The sequence below is a fragment of the Protomyctophum bolini genome (genome assembly GCF_963924005.1).
Source record: "Protomyctophum bolini genome assembly, chromosome: 9".
NCBI classification, from domain to species: Eukaryota; Metazoa; Chordata; class Actinopteri; order Myctophiformes; family Myctophidae; genus Protomyctophum; species Protomyctophum bolini.
The window spans coordinates 44,584,779-44,607,560 of record NC_137870.1 but is presented as its reverse complement, the minus strand read 5'-3'; the positions used below and the strand labels follow the sequence as shown (position 1 = coordinate 44,607,560).

Genomic DNA, 22,782 nt, shown 5'->3' with positions numbered 1-22,782 from the left:
TTTTGGTTCTTTCACATTTAGCTACGCCAGTTGCAATTTATTGGGCTGTAAACATAATAGCAATGCAGTGAATGCATGTGATAATTGTTTTTGTTTTATTCACAGCACCGATGAGTGACTTACATTTGGCACCAACAAAAGTCTATTGATATAGTATTGGTAGTATAAATATATATTTATTAAATACAATTGTTTGTAAAACTGAGACTTTGATGGTCAAAAGGTACAGTATGACAGGAGATGCCGACTTACATGGCTTATGATGAAGCTAAAGGTTTCAGGTGTCGAGGGGCAGGGTTGGGATGGGGTTATATAGTACTTTGTTAACTTCTCAGCCCATGTAGGGGTACTTCCATTCTGTGAGCGGGACGTACGTCTGCTTGACTACCTGTGGCGATGTCCACCTCAAAATGTAGTGGGGACCTCCCGGTTTGTCATTGGTTCCTGAAGCTCTGGCACCACCAAATGGCTGCTGAGCGACAGCAGAGCCAGTGGATTTGTCGTTCACATAGTAGTTCCCTGCAGCATTTCTTAAGATCTTGGCTGCCTCATTAATCACATTCTGGTCCTGAGAAAACACAGCCCCTGTCAAGGCATATGGGGAGGTGTTGTCTATCAGATGAAGCACCTCTTTGTAGTTTTTCTCGGGGTAAACATAGACTGACAGAACAGGCCCAAAGATTTCCTCACACATGATGGCGTCCTGTGGGTCTTTGGTTTCAACGATGGTGGGCTCCACAAAGTAGCCTTTTTTATCATCACAGTTTCCCCCAGCGATGATGGTCAAGTTAGGGGAGGACTTTGCCCGATCAAGCCACTTCTTTATACGTGCAAAAGACTTATCATCAATCACGGCTGAGAAAAAACTGCTGAAGTCATCTACAGGGTCTCCCACTTTGATCTGTTTGTGGATGGCCAGGAGCTGCTGTTTGATTTGGGGCCACTTGCTGTCGGGTACATACATCCTGGAGCAGGCCGAGCACTTCTGGCCTCCATACTCAAATGCCGAACGTATAGTCCCAGTCACCACACTCTGAATGTCCGCAGATGAGTGAACAAAGTGGAAGTTCTTCCCGCCGCACTCTCCTGCCACACGAGGGAAGTTCTTATAGATGTCCAGGTTCTGAGCCACCTGTTTCCAAAGACGTTTGAATGTTGAGACGCTGCCAGTGAAGTTGATGCCTGCCAAGTCCTGTGAGGAGGTGACAGTGTCTCCAAACACAGGTCCGTCAGCTGGGACAAACTGGATGATGTTGGGGGGGAAGGCCACACTCCCGCAGGACCTTGTAGACAGCATAGCTAGCTGACATGGCTGTGTCGCTGGGCTTCCACAGTACAACATTACCCATGAGAGCAGGGGTGCCAGCCAGATTTCCACCAATAGCTGTGAAATTAAAAGGAGCAACGGCAGCTACAAAACCCTCCAGTCCACGATACAGAGCAGTGTTCGTGACCCATGGAGCAGCTAATGGCTGCTGGCCTTCCAGCTCGATGGCGTGTTTGGCGTTGAACCTGAAGAAGTCAATCAGTTCTGCAGCAGCGTCAATCTCTGCCTGTACCACTGTTTTACCCTGTCCAATCATGTCCAATCTCTGCCTGTACCACTGTTTTACCCTGTCCAATCATAGTCTTGGCTATGATCTCAGCTCTTCTAAAGCCGCTGATGACATCAGCAGCCTTGAAGAGGATCTGGGCTCTGTCCCGGACTGGCGTCAGGTCCCACTCTCTTCGCGCTGCCACCGAGGCCAAGATGGCTTTGTTGAGCAATTCCTTGTCAGCATAGCAGAACTTGGCAACCTTATGTGAGTGATTGAAAGGACATGACTGGTATCTGATGTCTTTGGTCCACACATGTTCATCTCCAACAACACAGGGAATCTCCTCTGTTTTCCCTTTCAGGTCATCCAAGGCCTTCAGGAGTTCTGTTCTTTCTGGACTGCTATCCTTGAATCCCAGGATTGGTTCATTCTTTACCTCAACTGCATAGGGAAATGTCTTGAATCCTCTTCTCCAAGACCAGAGGAGCGGCCTCACTTGCAGCATGCTTTCACCTTAGAGAAGTTCAGGTCAATGGGGTGAGTAGTAATTAACACAAGAAAAGTAGGTTAATCACCTATGATCCTGCATAGGTGGTGGTAATGTGTGACATCACTTACTGTATGACACAGGTGTCCATATTTGGAAATTCTGCTGTAGTATTAGTACGAGTAGTACAACTCGCACACTGATATTTTTAGTCGCAAATGAGAGTACCTCTTTTCACTTTACTAGGGTTGGTTGTCTCACCCTCAGCATCCTCAACGTGGTCGATGACATATTTTATGATGGCCAGGCTCCTCTTTGCTTCTAGACAGACAGACAGACAATTAGATATTTATAAATATAAATGTTTATGTCCCACTTAGTCACACCACGGCGTCACAATAATGTAGAAAGAGATAGAAATATTGCTGTCGTTCACATGTTAATCCTGACACCTACCACTAACAAATCACACATTTTGTGCATGGTTTTGTTTTGAAACTTTGTCCTACTAATTTGAAATGTCTTACCCTGCCAGACCCCCTTTTGGCTCTGCCTGTCCCTGGTCCTTTTGGCTCTGCCTGTCCCTGGTCCTTTTGGTCCTTCGTCAGTCTAAAAGAAAAGAAAAGAGTGACGAGTATCACAATTGATTTTAAGACCATACATTGCAATCTGCCTCTGACATATTTTACACACACACACACACACACACACACACACACACACCCCCCCCCCCATGGGAACACACACTTAAAGTCCTTCTCGCAGAAGGTTTGATACATTTTAGATACATTGGGGCTAAAAATAGCCTGCGAGAAGGACTTCAAGTCCCCCCCACTCGGACGAAATGCCCACTCGGACGAAGTGAGTAGTGCCCACTCGGACGAAGTAGTGTCCAGTCCAGTTTTCCTAGGGGGGAGTGCATGTTCTTGTCTTCTGAGACCGGACCCCCTACTCGGGGGAAGTAAGTAGTTTGGAAGTAGTGCCCACAGCCCTAACTGTACTCGTGTCCACTCGGACGAAGTAGTGGTGCCCACTTGGACGAAAGTAGTGCCCACTCGGACGAAAGTAGTGCCCACAACTCGGGGGAAGTAGTGCCCACTCGGGGGAAGTAGTGTCCACTCGGGGGAAGTAGTGCCCACTCGGGGGAAGTAGTGCCCACTCGGGGGAAGTAGTGCCCACTCGGGATTTCTATTGAATCCGGGTGTTAGGGGGGAGTGCTCAGTCGAGCTGTTTGTGGGAGAGACGTCATGCCGCCCGAAAAGGCTGGTGTTGGACCGTGATGGGCTAGTCGAGCGGTCATGTATGTAACCTACGGGGTGTGTATCGTATCTGCATGGGATAGTCTTATGTATCGTGTGGGCTGCTGGCCTATCGGGCGGGGGGGGACGCGTTCGTCGTGTGTTCAGGGACCTCGCGGGTTACCCGCATCTAGATTGCCTGTTTGGGGAAGGGTTAGAGTACTTACGTTTGTACGTCTCCTGTGTGCATCCCTGAACATGGCTCTTGGAACCAGGGTCCAAATCCTGTGTCCTCGTGGTCGAGGCAGGATCCCGTGTCTGCCTATGTTCTGAACGGGACGGCGGGTTTGGAAAACACCCTGACGCCGGCGTTTGGTAGTGTGTGGGTCTCTCGCTACTGGTCTCGGGTCGAGGAGGACTGTTGGGTTCTGGTCGACGTGCCGTGGGGCATGGTCGCAGTTTGAAGCGGGCTGGGGGCTCGTTTGAGGTTCTGGGGACCCAGCGGAGACAAGACGTAGTACCGTCGTTTCTTGGATGTACCCAGTGGGTGAACACGATGGACCAGGTTCTGCCGTGTGCGACGACAGTGGGGTGAGAGGTGGGAGGAGGGGGGGGAGGAGGAGGGGGGAGAAAAAGGAGAAAGGAAGGAGAGGGGGGTGTCTGAGAGGCCGTAAGTGGTCCCGTTCCATCTGGATCGTGTACTGGGGACGTACGGGGGAAGGGTGTCACACGAAACCCCGTCAGGGCTGGAGACGTGTTGGGGGAGGCCCTCGTCCCTGAGGTGTTGTAGGGCGTGTTCCGTCCCGGTGTGGACATGGGATCTTGTGTCGATCCGGTCGATCGAGCGGGGTTCGACCAGTATCTGCATTTAAGGGGAGCGTGTGGCCCCAAGGGAGTTAAGACTCGCTGCTGGTCGTGATGGGGTTGTCATGGGGATCCTTCGGATCAGGGAGAGGGCGTGGAGTGTACCTGCTGACCAATCAGGGGTGAGATGGTTAGGGTTAGGGGTTAGGAATCAGGTCAGTAGCAGGATCAGGAAGGGAGGTGTTAGCAACGTTACCCAGGTGTTACAGTGAGTGACAGCGGCGATGAAGGGGAAAGTGCAGGGGACATGTGGGTTTTTTTTAGAAGGAAGGGGTAAGGGGTTCTCAGAGTGCCGCCCGTTGATTTAGAGGAGGGGGAGTGGGAGTAACCTTTTAAGGGCCTATTTGAAGGTTTAAGGCACGAGCGACATCTAGAGGACCCCACCCGTTTAAGGACCTGAAATTATGACAATTTGGAGAGGTCATCATCAGCAGAATCTAAGAATTTAACTTTGAAATTTGTACAGATTTACACACTGTATTGGATACATTTTTAAAATGTGCCCAAGTGTCCATTGAGTAGGCCTATAATGCTTAAAGGCTACTAGGAGACCAGTTGATTTTCTTTTCTTTTGTAAACGGGTCTTTCACACTAACGTATAGACCTATTTCTGGTTCAGTTGAGCTTACTATTTTTCTGAAAAACCTCATGTTTCTATATCAGTGGTTCTCAATATTTCAAGTCAAGGAGCCCAAAAATTATATGCAATATGCCGCCGACCCCCATCTGGAAATATGTTGTTCCACGGACCCCCTCAGAAGCAACGATTTGAGGCACATTTTCACAATTTTTCAAAAATAGCAGACCTACGAGCTCGTAGCGAGATCTGCTTTTTTCAATAGCTAAATTATAACAATGTTTAAAACACAAATGGGTTAACTAGTGTACAATTGTTCCAGAATGGTGGGGGTGTTACAATGCTCAGAATTATGAAGTCAAAGTACACATTTATAGAAAATACAAAATACAGTAGAAAATTCAAATGCTTGCAAACAGGTTTCTCATGACAAAATACATGGCCTAAAAGGAGACATTGGCATGATTTGTCCACCCTACATACACATTCCTATTATAAGACACTCTGTGGGTATGGTACTGTATGGGTGTTAAGTCAGAGGTCACCTTTGCATTGATGTTAAAAATCATGTATAATGTGAAAGGAAAGATATCACTATGCACTATGCAATAACTTTGCACCGCGTCAGTTTGATACCCAAGCAAGCAAAGTGGCGTAGTTTCAAATTAGCCTCACGAAAAGCACACATACTATTAAAGCCCCTCCTATGCCGGCTTTGTGTGTCTGTGTGTACCACAGAATTTATTTGACTGGCTGAGCACGAAATGTGATGTATGATGACATGCGTGCATGCATGCGTGTCTTGTATAGAGAAGCACAGACTTAACTTGATTAGTGGAGCTGGGTTTGTGAGGAAAGGAGATGAGAGGTGGTCTTCTTAATAAGAGCGGATGGCAGGAGGGATGTGGGCACAATCCTGTTCATTAAGAGTGCCATCAATCACGGGGCGATACTCCAAAGTCACCTTTCCAGTCTTGGGGTCAACATAGGACAGTGTGTGCTTCCTCCAATGCTTTTCAAAGGGCCTCTTCTCCTGGCCTTTGAGAGCTTTAGAGTAATCATACTCATCAATGCGGTCTTTGAAGTCCTCTCTGGCGTGAGCTCCCCTGCTCTCCAGTCTCTGCTCCGCCGAGTGGATCGTCTGAACGGCGTTCAGCATGAGGTTCTGAAGTTCCAACGTTTCCACCAGATCCGTGTTCCACACAATGCCTCTGTCGAAGGTCTTGACGTGCTCCAAGGACTGGTAGATGGCATCCATCTTGTCACATCCCTCCTTTAGAACAGAGCCTGTACGGAAGACTGCAGCGTGGTTTTGCATGGTCTTCTGCATGTCCAGTCTAATCTCTGAGGTTCTCAGGCCTCCGTCGGCAAACCTTAGCCGATCCAAATTGGCCACGGATTCCTCTCCCGTGCTGGGCTTCAGAGGGGACAGCTTCTCTCCTGGTTTATCCTGTTCGGCGATGGCGATGGCACAAGCTCTGCCAAACACCACCAGGTCCAGCAGGGAGTTGGCACCCAGCCGGTTGGCCCCGTGGACACTGGCAGACGCCGCCTCTCCGCAGGCATACAGGCCAGGCACCACCTGGTCTTTTCCACTGGTATGGGTGATCACCTGTCCCTTGTAGTTAGTAGGTATCCCTCCCATGTTGTAATGGACAGTGGGCAGCACTGGGATGGGCTCCTTTGTGACATCCACTCCAGCAAAGATCATAGCTGTCTCCGAGATGCCGGGCAGTCTGGTGGCCAGGTTCTCAGGAGGCAGGTGGTGCAGTTGGAGGTACACGTGGTCCTTCTGTGGGCCAACGCCTCTTCCCTCTCTAATCTCGACGGTTATGGAGCGGGACACCACGTCTCTGGAGGCCAGGTCTTTGGCGGTGGGGGCGTAGCGCTCCATGAAGCGCTCTCCCTCGCTGTTTATCAGGATTCCTCCCTCGCCGCGACAACCCTCCGTGATCAGGCAGCCGGCGCCATAGATACCAGTGGGGTGGAACTGCACAAACTCCAAATCCTGGCAGGGCAGACCGGCTCTCGTCACCATGGCATTGCCGTCTCCCGTACAGGTGTGGGCCGACGTACAGCTGAAATAGGCACGCCCATAACCCCCGGTAGCGATAATCGTGTTCTTGGCTCTGAAGCGGTGGATAGATCCATCCTCCATGCAGAGAGCGATCACTCCTTTACACTCCCCGTCTTCCATCAGCAGATCGAGAGCAAAATACTCCACAAAGTAGCTGGTGTCATAGCGAAGCGAGCGTCCGTACAAAGTGTGCAGCATGGAGTGTCCCGTCCTGTCTGCCACGCAGCAGCAGCGGTGCGCCTGGCCTCCCTTTCCGTACTTCAGACTCTGGCCTCCAAACGCTCTCTGGTAGATCCTCCCGTCGTCCGTGCGGCTGAACGGCATGCCAAAGTTCTCCAGCTCCACCACGGCCGCCGGGGCCTGCTCGGTCATGTGGTGGATGGCGTCCTGGTCTCCCAGCCAGTCGGATCCCTTCACGGTGTCGTAGAAGTGCCACCTCCAGTCGTCTCCCTCAGGTTCTGCCGTGTGCGACGACAGTGGGGTGAGAGGTGGGAGGAGGGGGGGGAGGAGGAGGGGGGAGAAAAAGGAGAAAGGAAGGAGAGGGGGGTGTCTGAGAGGCCGTAAGTGGTCCCGTTCCATCTGGATCGTGTACTGGGGACGTACGGGGGAAGGGTGTCACACAAAACCCCGTCAGGGCTGGAGACGTGTTGGGGGAGGCCCTCGTCCCTGAGGTGTTGTAGGGCGTGTTCCGTCCCGGTGTGGACATGGGATCTTGTGTCGATCCGGTCGATCGAGCGGGGTTCGACCAGTATCTGCATTTAAGGGGAGCGTGTGGCCCCAAGGGAGTTAAGACTCGCTGCTGGTCGTGAAGGGGTTGTCCAGGGGATCCTTCGGATCAGGGAGAGGGCGTGGAGTGTACCTGCTGACCAATCAGGGGTGAGATGGTTAGGGTTAGGGGTTAGGAATCAGGTCAGTAGCAGGATCAGGAAGGGAGGTGTTAGCAACGTTACCCAGGTGTTACACAGTGAGTGACAGCGGCGATGAAGGGGAAAGTGCAGGGGACATGTGGGTTTTTTTTAGAAGGAAGGGGTAAGGGGTTCTCAGAGTGCCGCCCGTTGATTTAGAGGAGGGGGAGTGGGAGAAACCGTTTAAGGGCCTATTTGAAGGTTTAAGGCACGAGCGACATCTAGAGGACCCCACCCGTTTAAGGACCTGAAATTATGACAATTTGGAGAGGTCATCATCAGCAGAATCTAAGAATTTAACTTTGAAATTTGTACAGATTTACACACTGTATTGGATACATTTTTAAAATGTGCCCAAGTGTCCATTGAGTAGGCCTATAATGCTTAAAGGCTACTAGGAGACCAGTTGATTTTCTTTTCTTTTGTAAACGGGTCTTTCACACTAACGTATAGACCTATTTCTGGTTCAGTTGAGCTTACTATTTTTCTGAAAAACCTCATGTTTCTATATCAGTGGTTCTCAATATTTCAAGTCAAGGAGCCCAAAAATTATATGCAATATGCCGCCGACCCCAGGGCCGGCCCTGCCATCAGGCAAGTCAGGCAATAGCCTGGGGCATCAGGAGGGGACGGGGGCAGCAGAGCCCAGTCACAGATACTTTCGCTTTCAAGCGCTGCGCGCAGCAAAACAGCTGAGCTGACGCTGTTTCTGTGGCTGTTCTGCTCTGCTGCCTGCCCCCCCACCCCTGCTACTAAATCCAGCCAGCCAGGGGTGGGGGGTGTGGCCGGTGGAATGCCCCCTCCCCCGCCCCCAGCCTAACCTACAGGGCAAACGGCATGGTGCACTGATGGGGAAAATAAACAAATAAAGTACTGTGTTGTCCACTCGTCGTGGTGTTTTTTTTGTTGGTGTTGTGATGTCCAAGAGGCCAAACCAACCCTCTGGTCATCAGGGAAGAAAGAAAAAAAAAAGAATTGGATGAAAAACGGGAGGTATGAATGTGATTACTAAACAGTGAATCATGAATAAACTGTCTAGTTATTTGAGCTAAACAAGTAGCAACAAGCTAGCTGCTACTGCATGTTGTGTTGTCATTGTCACTTGTCAGACTTGCTATTAGCTAGCTTATTTAGTTGAGAATGAGTAAATATATGGGCATATAATGTCAAATAAGTTAATTTGATAATTTCCCAAGAGCCCAACTTTATTTGTCCCCCTGAGGGCAAATGGTTTTGTTTACTTTTAGCCAGTAAGCAAAGCCAGCCCATTGTTTCAATTTCAATCTCAACAAATTGTACACTCAAAGTTAGTAACTTTGAATTTAAATTAGTCCTGTAAGGGTTCATTTGGTGGTTGGTTTAATTATTATATATATTTTTTACAGTGATTAAAATGATATGCTATGATACTGATATTATTTTTTAGAATTGAGAGAGGATCACAATAGAGAACCATTTTGTGGAACACTCTCCTATTTAATACTACCACCAATTTATAATCTGTTCAGTACATATTACATTTGTATTATTTAAAAAAAATACCTGTTTTTAATGGATAACAATATAGAAGCTTTAGTCTGTGTCTAATGTTGACTTGTCAATTGCATATGTCTGCTGTTACTATATAGAAGTGTCTATTTGTATGTCTCTAAATGTTTTGATGAATTGAACAAGGTGGACCCTGTTGTAAACAAGTGTAATGCTTATTTGGGTCGTCCACTCACAGTTAACAGTCTTTGTATTGAGTTTGTGCTTGAAATGTACTGTAATTCTGCAAACTGTTAATAAATATTTCAATCAATCAATCTGTCGGGAAGAGCCTAGTTGCCATCCCAACAGAAACAATATGTATTTTTAACATTACAGTCTCAGGTCAGGTCAACAAACTGGTAAGAATTTGAAGCGTCAAAATTTGAAGAGTGCATCATGGCACCATGGCGGCGGCGGCGGGGGGGGGGGGGCATCAGGAAATATCTAGCCTGGGGCAGTATTTTAGTCAGGGCCGGCCCTGGCCGACCCCCATCTGGAAATATGTTGTTCCACGGACCCCCTCAGAAGCAACGATTTGAGGCACATTTTCACAATTTTTAAAAAATAGCAGACCTACGAGCTCGTAGCGAGATCTGCTTTTTTCAATAGCTAAATTATAACAATGTTTAAAACACAAATGGGTTAACTAGTGTACAATTGTTCCAGAATGGTGGGGGTGTTACAATGCTCAGAATTATGAAGTCAAAGTACAAATTTATAGAAAATACAAAATACAGTAGAAAATTCAAATGCTTGCAAACAGGTTTCTCATGACAAAATACATGGCCTAAAAGGAGACATTGGCATGATTTGTCCACCCTACATACACATTCCTATTATAAGACACTCTGTGGGTATGGTACTGTATGGGTGTTAAGTCAGAGGTCACCTTTGCATTGATGTTAAAAATCATGTATAATGTGAAAGGAAAGATATCACTATGCACTATGCAATAACTTTGCACCGCGTCAGTTTGATACCCAAGCAAGCAAAGTGGCGTAGTTTCAAATTAGCCTCACGAAAAGCACACATACTATTAAAGCCCCTCCTATGCCGGCTTTGTGTGTCTGTGTGTACCACAGAATTTATTTGACTGGCTGAGCACGAAATGTGATGTATGATGACATGCGTGCATGCATGCGTGTCTTGTATAGAGAAGCACAGACTTAACTTGATTAGTGGAGCAGGGTTTGTGAGGAAAGGAGATGAGAGGTGGTCTTCTTAATAAGAGCGGGTGGCAGGAGGGATGTGGGCACAATCCTGTTCATTAAGAGTGCCATCAATCACGGGGCGATACTCCAAAGTCACCTTTCCAGTCTTGGGGTCAACATAGGACAGTGTGTGCTTCCTCCAATGCTTTTCAAAGGGCCTCTTCTCCTGGCCTTTGAGAGCTTTAGAGTAATCATACTCATCAATGCGGTCTTTGAAGTCCTCTCTGGCTTGAGCTCCCCTGCTCTTCAGTCTCTGCTCCGCCGAGTGGATCGTCTGAACGGCGTTCAGCATGAGGTTCTGAAGTTCCAACGTTTCCACCAGATCCGTGTTCCACACAATGCCTCTGTCGAAGGTCTTGACGTGCTCCAAGGACTGGTAGATGGCATCCATCTTGTCACATCCCTCCTTTAGAACAGAGCCTGTACGGAAGACTGCAGCGTGGTTTTGCATGGTCTTCTGCATGTCCAGTCTAATCTCTGAGGTTCTCAGGCCTCCGTCGGCAAACCTTAGCCGATCCAAATTGGCCACGGATTCCTCTCCCGTGCTGGGCTTCAGAGGGGACAGCTTCTCTCCTGGTTTATCCTGTTCGGCGATGGCGATGGCACAAGCTCTGCCAAACACCACCAGGTCCAGCAGGGAGTTGGCACCCAGCCGGTTGGCCCCGTGGACACTGGCAGACGCCGCCTCTCCGCAGGCATACAGGCCAGGCACCACCTGGTCTTCTCCACTGGTATGGGTGATCACCTGTCCCTTGTAGTTAGTAGGTATCCCTCCCATGTTGTAATGGACAGTGGGCAGCACTGGGATGGGCTCCTTTGTGACATCCACTCCAGCAAAGATCATAGCTGTCTCCGAGATGCCGGGCAGTCTGGTGGCCAGGTTCTCAGGAGGCAGGTGGTGCAGTTGGAGGTACACGTGGTCCTTCTGTGGGCCAACGCCTCTTCCCTCTCTAATCTCGACGGTTATGGAGCGGGACACCACGTCTCTGGAGGCCAGGTCTTTGGCGGTGGGGGCGTAGCGCTCCATGAAGCGCTCTCCCTCGCTGTTTATCAGGATTCCTCCCTCGCCGCGACAACCCTCCGTGATCAGGCAGCCGGCGCCATAGATACCAGTGGGGTGGAACTGCACAAACTCCAAATCCTGGCAGGGCAGACCGGCTCTCGTCACCATGGCATTGCCGTCTCCCGTACAGGTGTGGGCCGACGTACAGCTGAAATAGGCACGCCCATAACCCCCGGTAGCGATAATCGTGTTCTTGGCTCTGAAGCTGTGGATAGATCCATCCTCCATGCAGAGAGCGATCACTCCTTTACACTCCCCGTCTTCCATCAGCAGATCGAGAGCAAAATACTCCACAAAGTAGCTGGTGTCATAGCGAAGCGAGCGTCCGTACAAAGTGTGCAGCATGGAGTGTCCCGTCCTGTCTGCCACGCAGCAGCAGCGGTGCGCCTGGCCTCCCTTTCCGTACTTCAGACTCTGGCCTCCAAACGCTCTCTGGTAGATCCTCCCGTCGTCCGTGCGGCTGAACGGCATGCCAAAGTTCTCCAGCTCCACCACGGCCGCCGGGGCCTGCTCGGTCATGTGGTGGATGGCGTCCTGGTCTCCCAGCCAGTCGGATCCCTTCACGGTGTCGTAGAAGTGCCACCTCCAGTCGTCTCCCTCAGGTTCTGCCGTGTGCGACGACAGTGGGGTGAGAGGTGGGAGGAGGGGGGGGAGGAGGAGGGGGGAGAAAAAGGAGAAAGGAAGGAGAGGGGGGTGTCTGAGAGGCCGTAAGTGGTCCCGTTCCATCTGGATCGTGTACTGGGGACGTACGGGGGAAGGGTGTCACACGAAACCCCGTCAGGGCTGGAGACGTGTTGGGGGAGGCCCTCGTCCCTGAGGTGTTGTAGGGCGTGTTCCGTCCCGGTGTGGACATGGGATCTTGTGTCGATCCGGTCGATCGAGCGGGGTTCGACCAGTATCTGCATTTAAGGGGAGCGTGTGGCCCCAAGGGAGTTAAGACTCGCTGCTGGTCGTGAAGGGGTTGTCCAGGGGATCCTTCGGATCAGGGAGAGGGCGTGGAGTGTACCTGCTGACCAATCAGGGGTGAGATGGTTAGGGTTAGGGGTTAGGAATCAGGTCAGTAGCAGGATCAGGAAGGGAGGTGTTAGCAACGTTACCCAGGTGTTACACAGTGAGTGACAGCGGCGATGAAGGGGAAAGTGCAGGGGACATGTGGGTTTTTTTTAGAAGGAAGGGGTAAGGGGTTCTCAGAGTGCCGCCCGTTGATTTAGAGGAGGGGGAGTGGGAGTAACCGTTTAAGGGCCTATTTGAAGGTTTAAGGCACGAGCGACATCTAGAGGACCCCACCCGTTTAAGGACCTGAAATTATGACAATTTGGAGAGGTCATCATCAGCAGAATCTAAGAATTTAACTTTTAAATTTGTACAGATTTACACACTGTATTGGATACATTTTTAAAATGTGCCCAAGTGTCCATTGAGTAGGCCTATAATGCTTAAAGGCTACTAGGAGACCAGTTGATTTTCTTTTCTTTTGTAAACGGGTCTTTCACACTAACGTATAGACCTATTTCTGGTTCAGTTGAGCTTACTATTTTTCTGAAAAACCTCATGTTTCTATATCAGTGGTTCTCAATATTTCAAGTCAAGGAGCCCAAAAATTATATGCAATATGCCGCCGACCCCCATCTGGAAATATGTTGTTCCACGGACCCCCTCAGAAGCAACGATTTGAGGCACATTTTCACAATTTTTCAAAAATAGCAGACCTACGAGCTCGTAGCGAGATCTGCTTTTTTCAAAGCTAAATTATAACAATGTTTAAAACACAAATGGGTTAACTAGTGTACAATTGTTCCAGAATGGTGGGGGTGTTACAATGCTCAGAATTATGAAGTCAAAGTACACATTTATAGAAAATACAAAATACAGTAGAAAATTCAAATGCTTGGAAACAGGTTTCTCATGACAAAATACATGGCCTAAAAGGAGACATTGGCATGATTTGTCCACCCTACATACACATTCCTATTATAAGACACTCTGTGGGTATGGTACTGTATGGGTGTTAAGTCAGAGGTCACCTTTGCATTGATGTTAAAAATCATGTATAATGTGAAAGGAAAGATATCACTATGCACTATGCAATAACTTTGCACCGCGTCAGTTTGATACCCAAGCAAGCAAAGTGGCGTAGTTTCAAATTAGCCTCACGAAAAGCACACATACTATTAAAGCCCCTCCTATGCCGGCTTTGTGTGTCTGTGTGTACCACAGAATTTATTTGACTGGCTGAGCACGAAATGTGATGTATGATGACATGCGTGCATGCATGCGTATCTTGTATAGAGAAGCACAGACTTAACTTGATTAGTGGAGCAGGGTTTGTGAGGAAAGGAGATGAGAGGTGGTCTTCTTAATAAGAGCGGATGGCAGGAGGGATGTGGGCACAATCCTGTTCATTAAGAGTGCCATCAATCACGGGGCGATACTCCAAAGTCACCTTTCCAGTCTTGGGGTCAACATAGGACAGTGTGTGCTTCCTCCAATGCTTTTCAAAGGGCCTCTTCTCCTGGCCTTTGAGAGCTTTAGAGTAATCATACTCATCAATGCGGTCTTTGAAGTCCTCTCTGGCGTGAGCTCCCCTGCTCTCCAGTCTCTGCTCCGCCGAGTGGATCGTCTGAACGGCGTTCAGCATGAGGTTCTGAAGTTCCAACGTTTCCACCAGATCCGTGTTCCACACAATGCCTCTGTCGAAGGTCTTGACGTGCTCCAAGGACTGGTAGATGGCATCCATCTTGTCACATCCCTCCATTAGAACAGAGCCTGTACGGAAGACTGCAGCGTGGTTTTGCATGGTCTTCTGCATGTCCAGTCTAATCTCTGAGGTTCTCAGGCCTCCGTCGGCAAACCTTAGCCGATCCAAATTGGCCACGGATTCCTCTCCCGTGCTGGGCTTCAGAGGGGACAGCTTCTCTCCTGGTTTATCCTGTTCGGCGATGGCGATGGCACAAGCTCTGCCAAACACCACCAGGTCCAGCAGGGAGTTGGCACCCAGCCGGTTGGCCCCGTGGACACTGGCAGACGCCGCCTCTCCGCAGGCATACAGGCCAGGCACCACCTGGTCTTCTCCACTGGTATGGGTGATCACCTGTCCCTTGTAGTTAGTAGGTATCCCTCCCATGTTGTAATGGACAGTGGGCAGCACTGGGATGGGCTCCTTTGTGACATCCACTCCAGCAAAGATCATAGCTGTCTCCGAGATGCCGGGCAGTCTGGTGGCCAGGTTCTCAGGAGGCAGGTGGTGCAGTTGGAGGTACACGTGGTCCTTCTGTGGGCCAACGCCTCTTCCCTCTCTAATCTCGACGGTTATGGAGCGGGACACCACGTCTCTGGAGGCCAGGTCTTTGGCGGTGGGGGCGTAGCGCTCCATGAAGCGCTCTCCCTCGCTGTTTATCAGGATTCCTCCCTCGCCGCGACAACCCTCCGTGATCAGGCAGCCGGCGCCATAGATACCAGTGGGGTGGAACTGCACAAACTCCAAATCCTGGCAGGGCATACCGGCTCTCGTCACCATGGCATTGCCGTCTCCCGTACAGGTGTGGGCCGACGTACAGCTGAAATAGGCACGCCCATAACCCCCGGTAGCGATAATCGTGTTCTTGGCTCTGAAGCGGTGGATAGATCCATCCTCCATGCAGAGAGCGATCACTCCTTTACACTCCCCGTCTTCCATCAGCAGATCGAGAGCAAAATACTCCACAAAGTAGCTGGTGTCATAGCGAAGCGAGCGTCCGTACAAAGTGTGCAGCATGGAGTGTCCCGTCCTGTCTGCCACGCAGCAGCAGCGGTGCGCCTGGCCTCCCTTTCCGTACTTCAGACTCTGGCCTCCAAACGCTCTCTGGTAGATCCTCCCGTCGTCCGTGCGGCTGAACGGCATGCCAAAGTTCTCCAGCTCCACCACGGCCGCCGGGGCCTGCTCGGTCATGTGGTGGATGGCGTCCTGGTCTCCCAGCCAGTCGGATCCCTTCACGGTGTCGTAGAAGTGCCACCTCCAGTCGTCTCCCTCCATGTTGGCCAGGGCGGCGTTGATCCCGCCCTGCGCGGCGACCGTGTGAGACCTGGTGGGGAACAGCTTGGTGACGCACGCCGTGTCGAATCCGGCCTCCGACAGGCCTAAAGCGGCTCTGAGTCCTGCCCCTCCGGCACCTACCACCACGGCATCAAACTCGTGGTCCACGACACGGTACTGCGTGGAGAGATCATCAGACACTGTGGCGTTCTTCTTGCCGTAGATTGAGAAATGAAAGTTCTTGGACCCCTGAGCAGCAGCAGCACCAGGTTTTAGTGTTTTAGTTTTGGAGTGTAGTATCCTTTTGGAAAGGAGCCGGGATGCAAGACGTATGCTAGCCATGACATGTCCAATGGAAGGTCGAACCGTCAACATAAACCGTGTATATTAATTTTCTAAAGTCACAATTTAAAAAAGTATAAAGATAGAGATTTTTACTACCAGTAAGACGTGCAAACGCGGGAAGCGAACACAGCTCGTACATATTTGGGTTTTGGACGTATAGCTGCTTTGGGGATCACACTGATGTCACCATGACTCAGCCATAACCATATAAGGAGTCCCCAAAAACAAATCACTCAGCTCCATATATGGGCACAAAGGGGGGGGACACGGACACACACACAGACAAACAGACAGACAGACATGATCTGCTAGGTCTCATAGTAAGTGCTCACTGCGTTCGCAACAATTTCTAAATGTCCCAGCTAGTCCTGAAAGTGACAGACCATTTGAAGCTTTGTGAAATACATCAGCAGCTACAACATGCCAAAGTTCAAGAATAAATCTAGATGGTGGGTCTAGAGAACGACTCTAGAGAGTGAGGGAATCTGCTTCCCTTCGATGCCAATATATGGAGATCTCTGGACTCTCCCAAAACTGACTGGTCAAAACACCTGCCCATATATGGAGGTTCCCGAACTCTCTTAAGCTGATTGGTTGAAAAAGTGCCATTAGTGTCTATGACATATTTATGACGTACGACTCCATATTTGGGCATGGTTTCCAAATTGATCTGACACCACTGACACACAGGGCCTTCCCGGCCTTGGTGCCGTCGACCGTCGTAATGCCTGATTTTACGAACATTTTTTGTCATAGTTTTAGTCCGCCGTTCTCAACAGCTGCATATTTTGTTCCCGTCCAGCTTGATGGGCATCCAATGTTTGTCTGTGTATTCACTGCAGTGAACTCCAAAGGTCACTGCAGTGAACTCCAAGGTCACTGCAGTGAAGGACTCAGGGCTTTGTGTGGGACATTGAACTCCAAGGTCACTGCAGTGAAGGACTCGGGGCTTTGTGTGGGACATTGAACTCCAAGGTCACTGTCCCTTGTAGTTAGTAGGTATCCCTCCCATGTTGTAATGGACAGTGGGCAGCACTGGGACGTACAGCTCAAAAAGGCACACCCATAACCCCCGATAGCGATAATCGTGTTCTTGGCTCTGAAGCGGTGGATAGATCCAAGGTCACTGCAGTGAAGGACATTGAACTCCAAGGTCACTGCAGTGAAGGACATTGAACTCCAAGGTCACTGCAGTGAAGGGCATTGAACTCCAAGGTCACTGCAGTGAAGGACATTGAACTCCAAGGTCACTGCAGTGAAGGGCATTGAACTCCAAGGTCACTGCAGTGAAGGACATTGAACTCCAAGGTCACTGCAGTGAAGGACATTGAACTCCAAGGTCACTGCAGTGAAGGGCATTGAACTCCAAGGTCACTGCAGTGAAGGGCATTGAACTCCAAGGTCACTGCAGTGAAGGACATTGAACTCCAAGGTCACTGCAGTGAAGGGCATTGAACTCCAAGGTCACTCTAGTCTTCCTCCAACTCCTCCTCTCCCCACCTACGGCTGTAGGAACCAACCATAGACTGTAAAATAATATGGAAAAAGCGTTCTCCGGGTCTGATATTGACGTAAGATGAAGCCTGTCAGTCCAATCGCCATCTTTCTAGATCCGTTTGGGCCCAGCTGGCCATTGGCTGGCCCAGACAACGAGGCGGGACTTCCCCCCCTTCTTGGTGTCAAGCCTTGAGGAAAACAATAAAAACAGAATTACAAGCAGATTCTTTATCGTTTACACCCACAGCTTTGTTGTGGAAGACACTTATTTATTTATTTTAACACATAAAAAATGTCAAGTCCTAGTTATCCCATTTTCCAGATCGATTCGAAATAAGTACTAGCTTGTCCCAAAAACAAAGTCTGTACATAACATTGTCAAGTATAGTAATTGCATTGTCAAAGTGTGTGTGCACGTACATGTGTCAAGATGTACAAACGCATCTTTTATCTGAATCAACTTACCCTTCACCACAAATGCTGGCATGGAATGAAAGGACAGCAGCTGGGAATGTTCCGACAGATTGGGCAAAACTGCTAAAAAAAAAGAAGAAAAAAATGAATGGCAATAGTAAATATAGTTCTAGGATACAAAATAGTACATTGTGTGTCCCATGACAAAACGTTAAGTTTGGTGAACCCATTTGTAACTTTAAATCATATCATTATGAAATCAACCCCTTTTGGTGTTAGCATTGTGTTATGCTTTAGCTAACACAATGAAGTCATTGACGTAACTCACACTCGTTGAACCCACCCTTGCATAATGTCGTAGCAGATTGGCCATATTTCTGCAGCTGATGTTTGTGGCACTGATGGCAATTCCACCGTGTCTGTGGAATGAAAACATGTCTTGTTACAATAAACATGTCAATGTCGAATTAAGTAAGGTGCGGCCGAAACACTTGATATTGTTCGGCTCTCGCTGCCGGTCAATGTTATGCGTTAACTTATTAGCCTATATTCAGTCCCGAGGACTCCCAACGTTATGGAGTTCCCAAAATTGTGGACTCAAACCAAGCAGATTACCAGGTGTCCTGTGACACCTAAGGTCAGAGGTCACTCCCTGACACCACGGGATGTCGGGATGGGGCACAAAGACAAAAACATGTCAATGAATTCAAACTGTGTGTACTAGGCTTAGAGTATATATGAAGACGAAACCCTGAGGCGAAATGGACATAGTGGCCGAATTTGGTATTGCATCGTGGGCCCAAACATGAACGCGCTGGTCCGTTGACTATCATTGTGCACGTTCACGACGGCAGCACGTTCGTGCGCGTTCGTTTGTGCACGTTCAACGGCAGCGTGTTCATGTGTTTGGGGCAAATCCATCCCAGATTTGCACTCTGTTCCTACCCGGAAAGAGGAGTGAAATCGCCTCATGCGCTTTAGAGCAACTTAATGCAAGTGGACAGGAGGAGAACTTGGGTGCCGTCTCTATTCATATATACTCTAAGGTACTAGGCTTTACCATGTTTTGTTTGGTTACCCAAATAATTCTGCTACCCTCATTCTATTTGACCAACACAGTCTCATAATATTACTGCTGTATAATGAAATGTATCCAGAGTTGTTTGCTCACTTTGCTGTCCATTTTGATGGATGTTTAAAGAGCAGATGTTTAAAGTTATTCAGGCTGTTAGCATATTCATTTCAAAGATTCTGTTTCACAGGTAAAAATAAATGCAAAAATGTAAATTTCACACACTCATTTATTTACAATAACTCTACAAATGTATAAACAGGCAACAGCTAAATAAATGCAAACAATGTCAATTTCACGCAATAAAAACAATATAGAAGTATTTACAAAGATATTTATAGTACACCCAAACCACACCCAAGGGTCGGGTCGGGACAAAACCAAGATCAACCATTGCAATGAGTTAGAACATTCTGTCTAAAATAGAGCCCTATAGAGCGTCGCAGTCCCACCTCCTTTCAGAACGACAAGTGGCCCAGGAAATGAATCCCAATGCATTTTTCCCATAGGCTTTTCTTAAAGAATTTACTTAAAGACGGTTACGCCGGGGACAAAGCCAACTCGGATCGTGACAAATCATTAGAAAGAAGAAAATAAAGGCAGGATACAACACTATTTGTTTTGTTTTTCTTCTTACTAATTATTTGATCGGCCCAAAACATTGTAATTATTGTCATGATTTGTGACGATCCGAGTTGGCTTAACCATTATGTTAAACTCTTATCTGTTGTAAAATAGCAGATCTACAAGCTCATAGTGCTACACAGAGTGCCGCACTACACCTCTGATGGAACAATCCCCTATACAAGCAAAGGGACCAGGAGGACACAAACTAAATAGTATTAATCGTCGGTGGGTGAATAAGTAACGACAAATGCTTTGGTCATTTTCAATTAAACCATTAAGACCTGAGACCAGATTCTACAAAATGTCTTCTAAATCATGACAGTTTTCTGAAAAACCTATGTTTCCTATGTCAACAATTCTAAAGCCATGTAAAGGAGTCAAAGGACCCCAAAAAGAATATGCGATTGGCCACCAGTCGCCATCTGAAAACATTAAAACGTGGGAGCTGACCAGTACAACCACTGTTGGCCACTAAGCAGCTCCAGGGGGAGCAGTTGGGGGTTCAGTGCCTTGCTCAAGGGCATTCAACCACTGCATTTGGTGCTTCAGTGTTAATATTGCTACAGTTCAGTTCAGGGGGAAAAACAGAGAAACATCCCTGAAACTGAAACTGGAGTAGTTTTGATTCCTACTCCAGTTGATCTGAAGGCACTTCCTCACCTGAAGCCACCAGACCAGGACTCCACACAGCAAACGGTCTTCCACTGATCGGCCAATAAGGGATCAAGGGTCTGAATGCTGCAACATGGCTTCTCACCTTCCCATCGCCCCCAACATCAGGATCACTTCACACAAGGCTATACAGAAGAAGACAAACACAGTAGTCAGTAGAGAAACGTACTGAGCATGTGGAATATTTTATGATTGCACACATTAACAGTCAGAGGTGTAACACTCAAGGTGTAATTGTGTACCATGTATAAAGGGCAACTACGGACGGCTACGATTCGAAACTGGCCCCCGTACAATCTGAATCCCACCACCCACCACCCCTGTTCCCCCTCACTGTAAATCTGAATCCCCCCCACCCACCCCTGTTCCCCCTCACTGTAAATCTGAATCCCCCCCACCCACCCCTGTTCCCCCTCACTGTAAATCTGAATCCCCCCCACCCACCCACCCCTGCTCCCCCTCACTGTAAATCTGAATCCCCCCCACCCACCCACCCCTGCTCCCCCTCACTGTAAATCTGAATCCCCCCACCCACCCCTGTTCCCCCTCACTGTAAATCTGAATCCCCCCACCCACCCCTGTTCCCCCTCACTGTATACGTTTCTTTTTCCTTTTTTTTTGTATGATGATTTCCTGTTTTGATGAATTGAAAATGGTGGGCCCTATTGTTATCAAGGGTAATGCTTTATGGTGTCGTCCACACAGTTAACAGTTTTTGTATTGAGTTGTACTTGAAATGTACTGTAATTCTGCAAACTGTTAATTAATCAATCAATCAATAACACTTGAAAAGTCATAGTGAAGTCAGAATAAACATTGTAAATCAAAGCTTGAATTGTAAAACAAATAACGATTAAATAATGATTATGAGGCTCAAATGGCTAAGTGAACTCTTTTATTGCAAGGTATGTTCTCACATTTGAATAATTAATTTGTCTCTGAACTGGAAATCAAACCAGATGTATTTTTTTATTTTTCCTCCAGCATGGGTTACATTAGAACAAGCATGGCAGTGAGTGTACCTGTGAGTGTGGACCTGCGTGGTCTGTGGTTGGCCTTAAAGATGAGCCTCTGGCAGACCGAAGATTCATCAGATTCACCCAGAAATGCAGTCGCCTCAATATAGGTGGGGTTGATGAAAGCCAGACGGACATGCTCCATCACCTTGAAGAACAAACAGAACACTCATTATGTACTAATAATAATAATAAAACTTTATTTGTATAGCACCTTTCATGACATGAAATGCAACTCAAAGTGCTTTACAGAAAAATGGAGAATAAAAGAAAAGCAAGGCAACAACATTAAAAAACAAGCAGTAATGCAATACAGTGAGGACATGAATAACAAAAATAAAAAATAAAAGATCAATTAAAAGCAATGTTGTAGAAGTGGGTCTTGAGCTGTGCTTTAAAAATGTCTACAGAGGCTGCCTGACGAAGGTACAGTGGGAACTTGTTCCATGCCGACGGCCCGTAGAAGCAAAAAGCTGCTTCCCCGTATTTCTTAGTTGCCATTTTTTTTGGCAAAGCGAGCAGGCCAGCAGTGGAAGACCTTAGGGGGCGGTTTGGGACATATTTAGGCAGGCAGTCATGTAGGTAGGAAGGTGCGAGACCATTGAGAGCTTTATAGACAAGTAAAATAATTTTAAAATCAATCCTAAAAACAACCGGAAGCCAGTACAGTGATGCCAAAACTGGAGTAATATGTTCTCTCATCTTAGTTCTAGTTAAAACTCTGGCTGCTGCATTTTGGACAAGTTGTAATCTGTCAGTTGTTTTCTTAGGCAGTACTAGTTCCTCTAACTCTAACTTTAAAAAGGTAGGGTAAGTGGGTTTAAATAAGTGTTTAAAAGCTCTACTCATTGTAGACTAGTGTTCAGTAACAGGAGTCTCCATTTCTCTCCAGCTTTCTATTAAACAGAACATGCATTGAGGTCAGGATACCAATTGTATCCAATCTGGATAGAGAACACAGTCAGGAATCTCAGGATATTACCTATAAGGAATGGATATAGTTGTGTCACCTACCTGAAAATATATTTTGTTTATTAAAGAGGGGACCCCTGTTATTGAAAACAGGGGTCAAAAGATATTTAGTTAAAAGGTAAAATCACTATATTCGGATGTTACCATCAGAATGTAGTGTTAACCAAAAACAACGTCACTTACTCCTCCTTTAAAGGTTGTGTAAGTGATGTATTCTCCATGATCTTGAATCAGTAGACACACTGAGAAGGAACTGACCTGATCAAAGCTCCTACACCTTCGGTAAGCAGTGAAAGGAGGATGGTTCAACCACAACATGGCAGCCTCGAGCAGCCTCAGTTTGTCCACAGAGAGAGAGAGAGAGAGAGAGAGAGAGAGGTACTCTTCCTATTGGCATAAACAATAGATTACAGTAGATTAGAATATACATTATTTATTACCATTCTGTTCTCTCATAGTTAATGAACTACCCTTTTCTCCTCCTCTCACATGCTCACTGCATGGTGGCAGGTGACAAGGAGAAGTCGTTATGATGACAGGTTGCATACGAGTAAGACGCGCAAACGCGGGAAGCGAACGCAGCTCGTACATATTTGGGTTTTGGACGTATAGCTGCTTTGGGGACTCCTTATATGGTGCCCCTTTTGTGCCCATATATGGAGCTG

General features: G+C 47.9%; 4 protein-coding genes across 4 annotated transcripts; all 4 read right to left on the bottom strand.

Annotated features, from left to right (window-relative positions):
* Nucleotides 1–331: 331 nt before the first annotated feature.
* LOC308321006 (delta-1-pyrroline-5-carboxylate dehydrogenase, mitochondrial-like) lies at nucleotides 332–2,043 on the bottom strand (the record flags this gene model as incomplete). Its single annotated transcript, XM_080771773.1, is given in 3 exon segments — nucleotides 332–1,261; nucleotides 1,263–1,559; nucleotides 1,603–2,043. Coding segments are annotated over 3 exon segments (1,668 nt in total).
* A 3,538-nt stretch (nucleotides 2,044–5,581) lies between these two features.
* LOC308321904 (succinate dehydrogenase [ubiquinone] flavoprotein subunit, mitochondrial-like) lies at nucleotides 5,582–7,539 on the bottom strand (the record flags this gene model as incomplete). The annotated part of the gene is made up of 2 exons (XM_080772998.1): nucleotides 5,582–7,239; nucleotides 7,374–7,539. The coding sequence occupies 2 exons, from the start codon at nucleotides 7,537–7,539 to the stop codon at nucleotides 5,582–5,584; spliced, it is 1,824 nt and encodes a 607-aa protein (XP_080629124.1).
* A 2,898-nt stretch (nucleotides 7,540–10,437) lies between these two features.
* LOC308321903 (succinate dehydrogenase [ubiquinone] flavoprotein subunit, mitochondrial-like) lies at nucleotides 10,438–12,343 on the bottom strand (the record flags this gene model as incomplete). The annotated part of the gene is made up of 2 exons (XM_080772997.1): nucleotides 10,438–12,095; nucleotides 12,241–12,343. 2 exons carry the CDS (start codon nucleotides 12,341–12,343, stop codon nucleotides 10,438–10,440), a joined length of 1,761 nt encoding a protein of 586 aa, XP_080629123.1.
* A 1,481-nt stretch (nucleotides 12,344–13,824) lies between these two features.
* Nucleotides 13,825–15,844, bottom strand: LOC308321004 (succinate dehydrogenase [ubiquinone] flavoprotein subunit, mitochondrial-like; the record flags this gene model as incomplete). Its single annotated transcript, XM_080771771.1, has 1 exon — nucleotides 13,825–15,844. The coding sequence occupies one exon, from the start codon at nucleotides 15,842–15,844 to the stop codon at nucleotides 13,847–13,849; it is 1,998 nt and encodes a 665-aa protein (XP_080627897.1). The 3' UTR covers nucleotides 13,825–13,846.
* Between the last annotated feature and the right edge of the window lie 6,938 nt (nucleotides 15,845–22,782).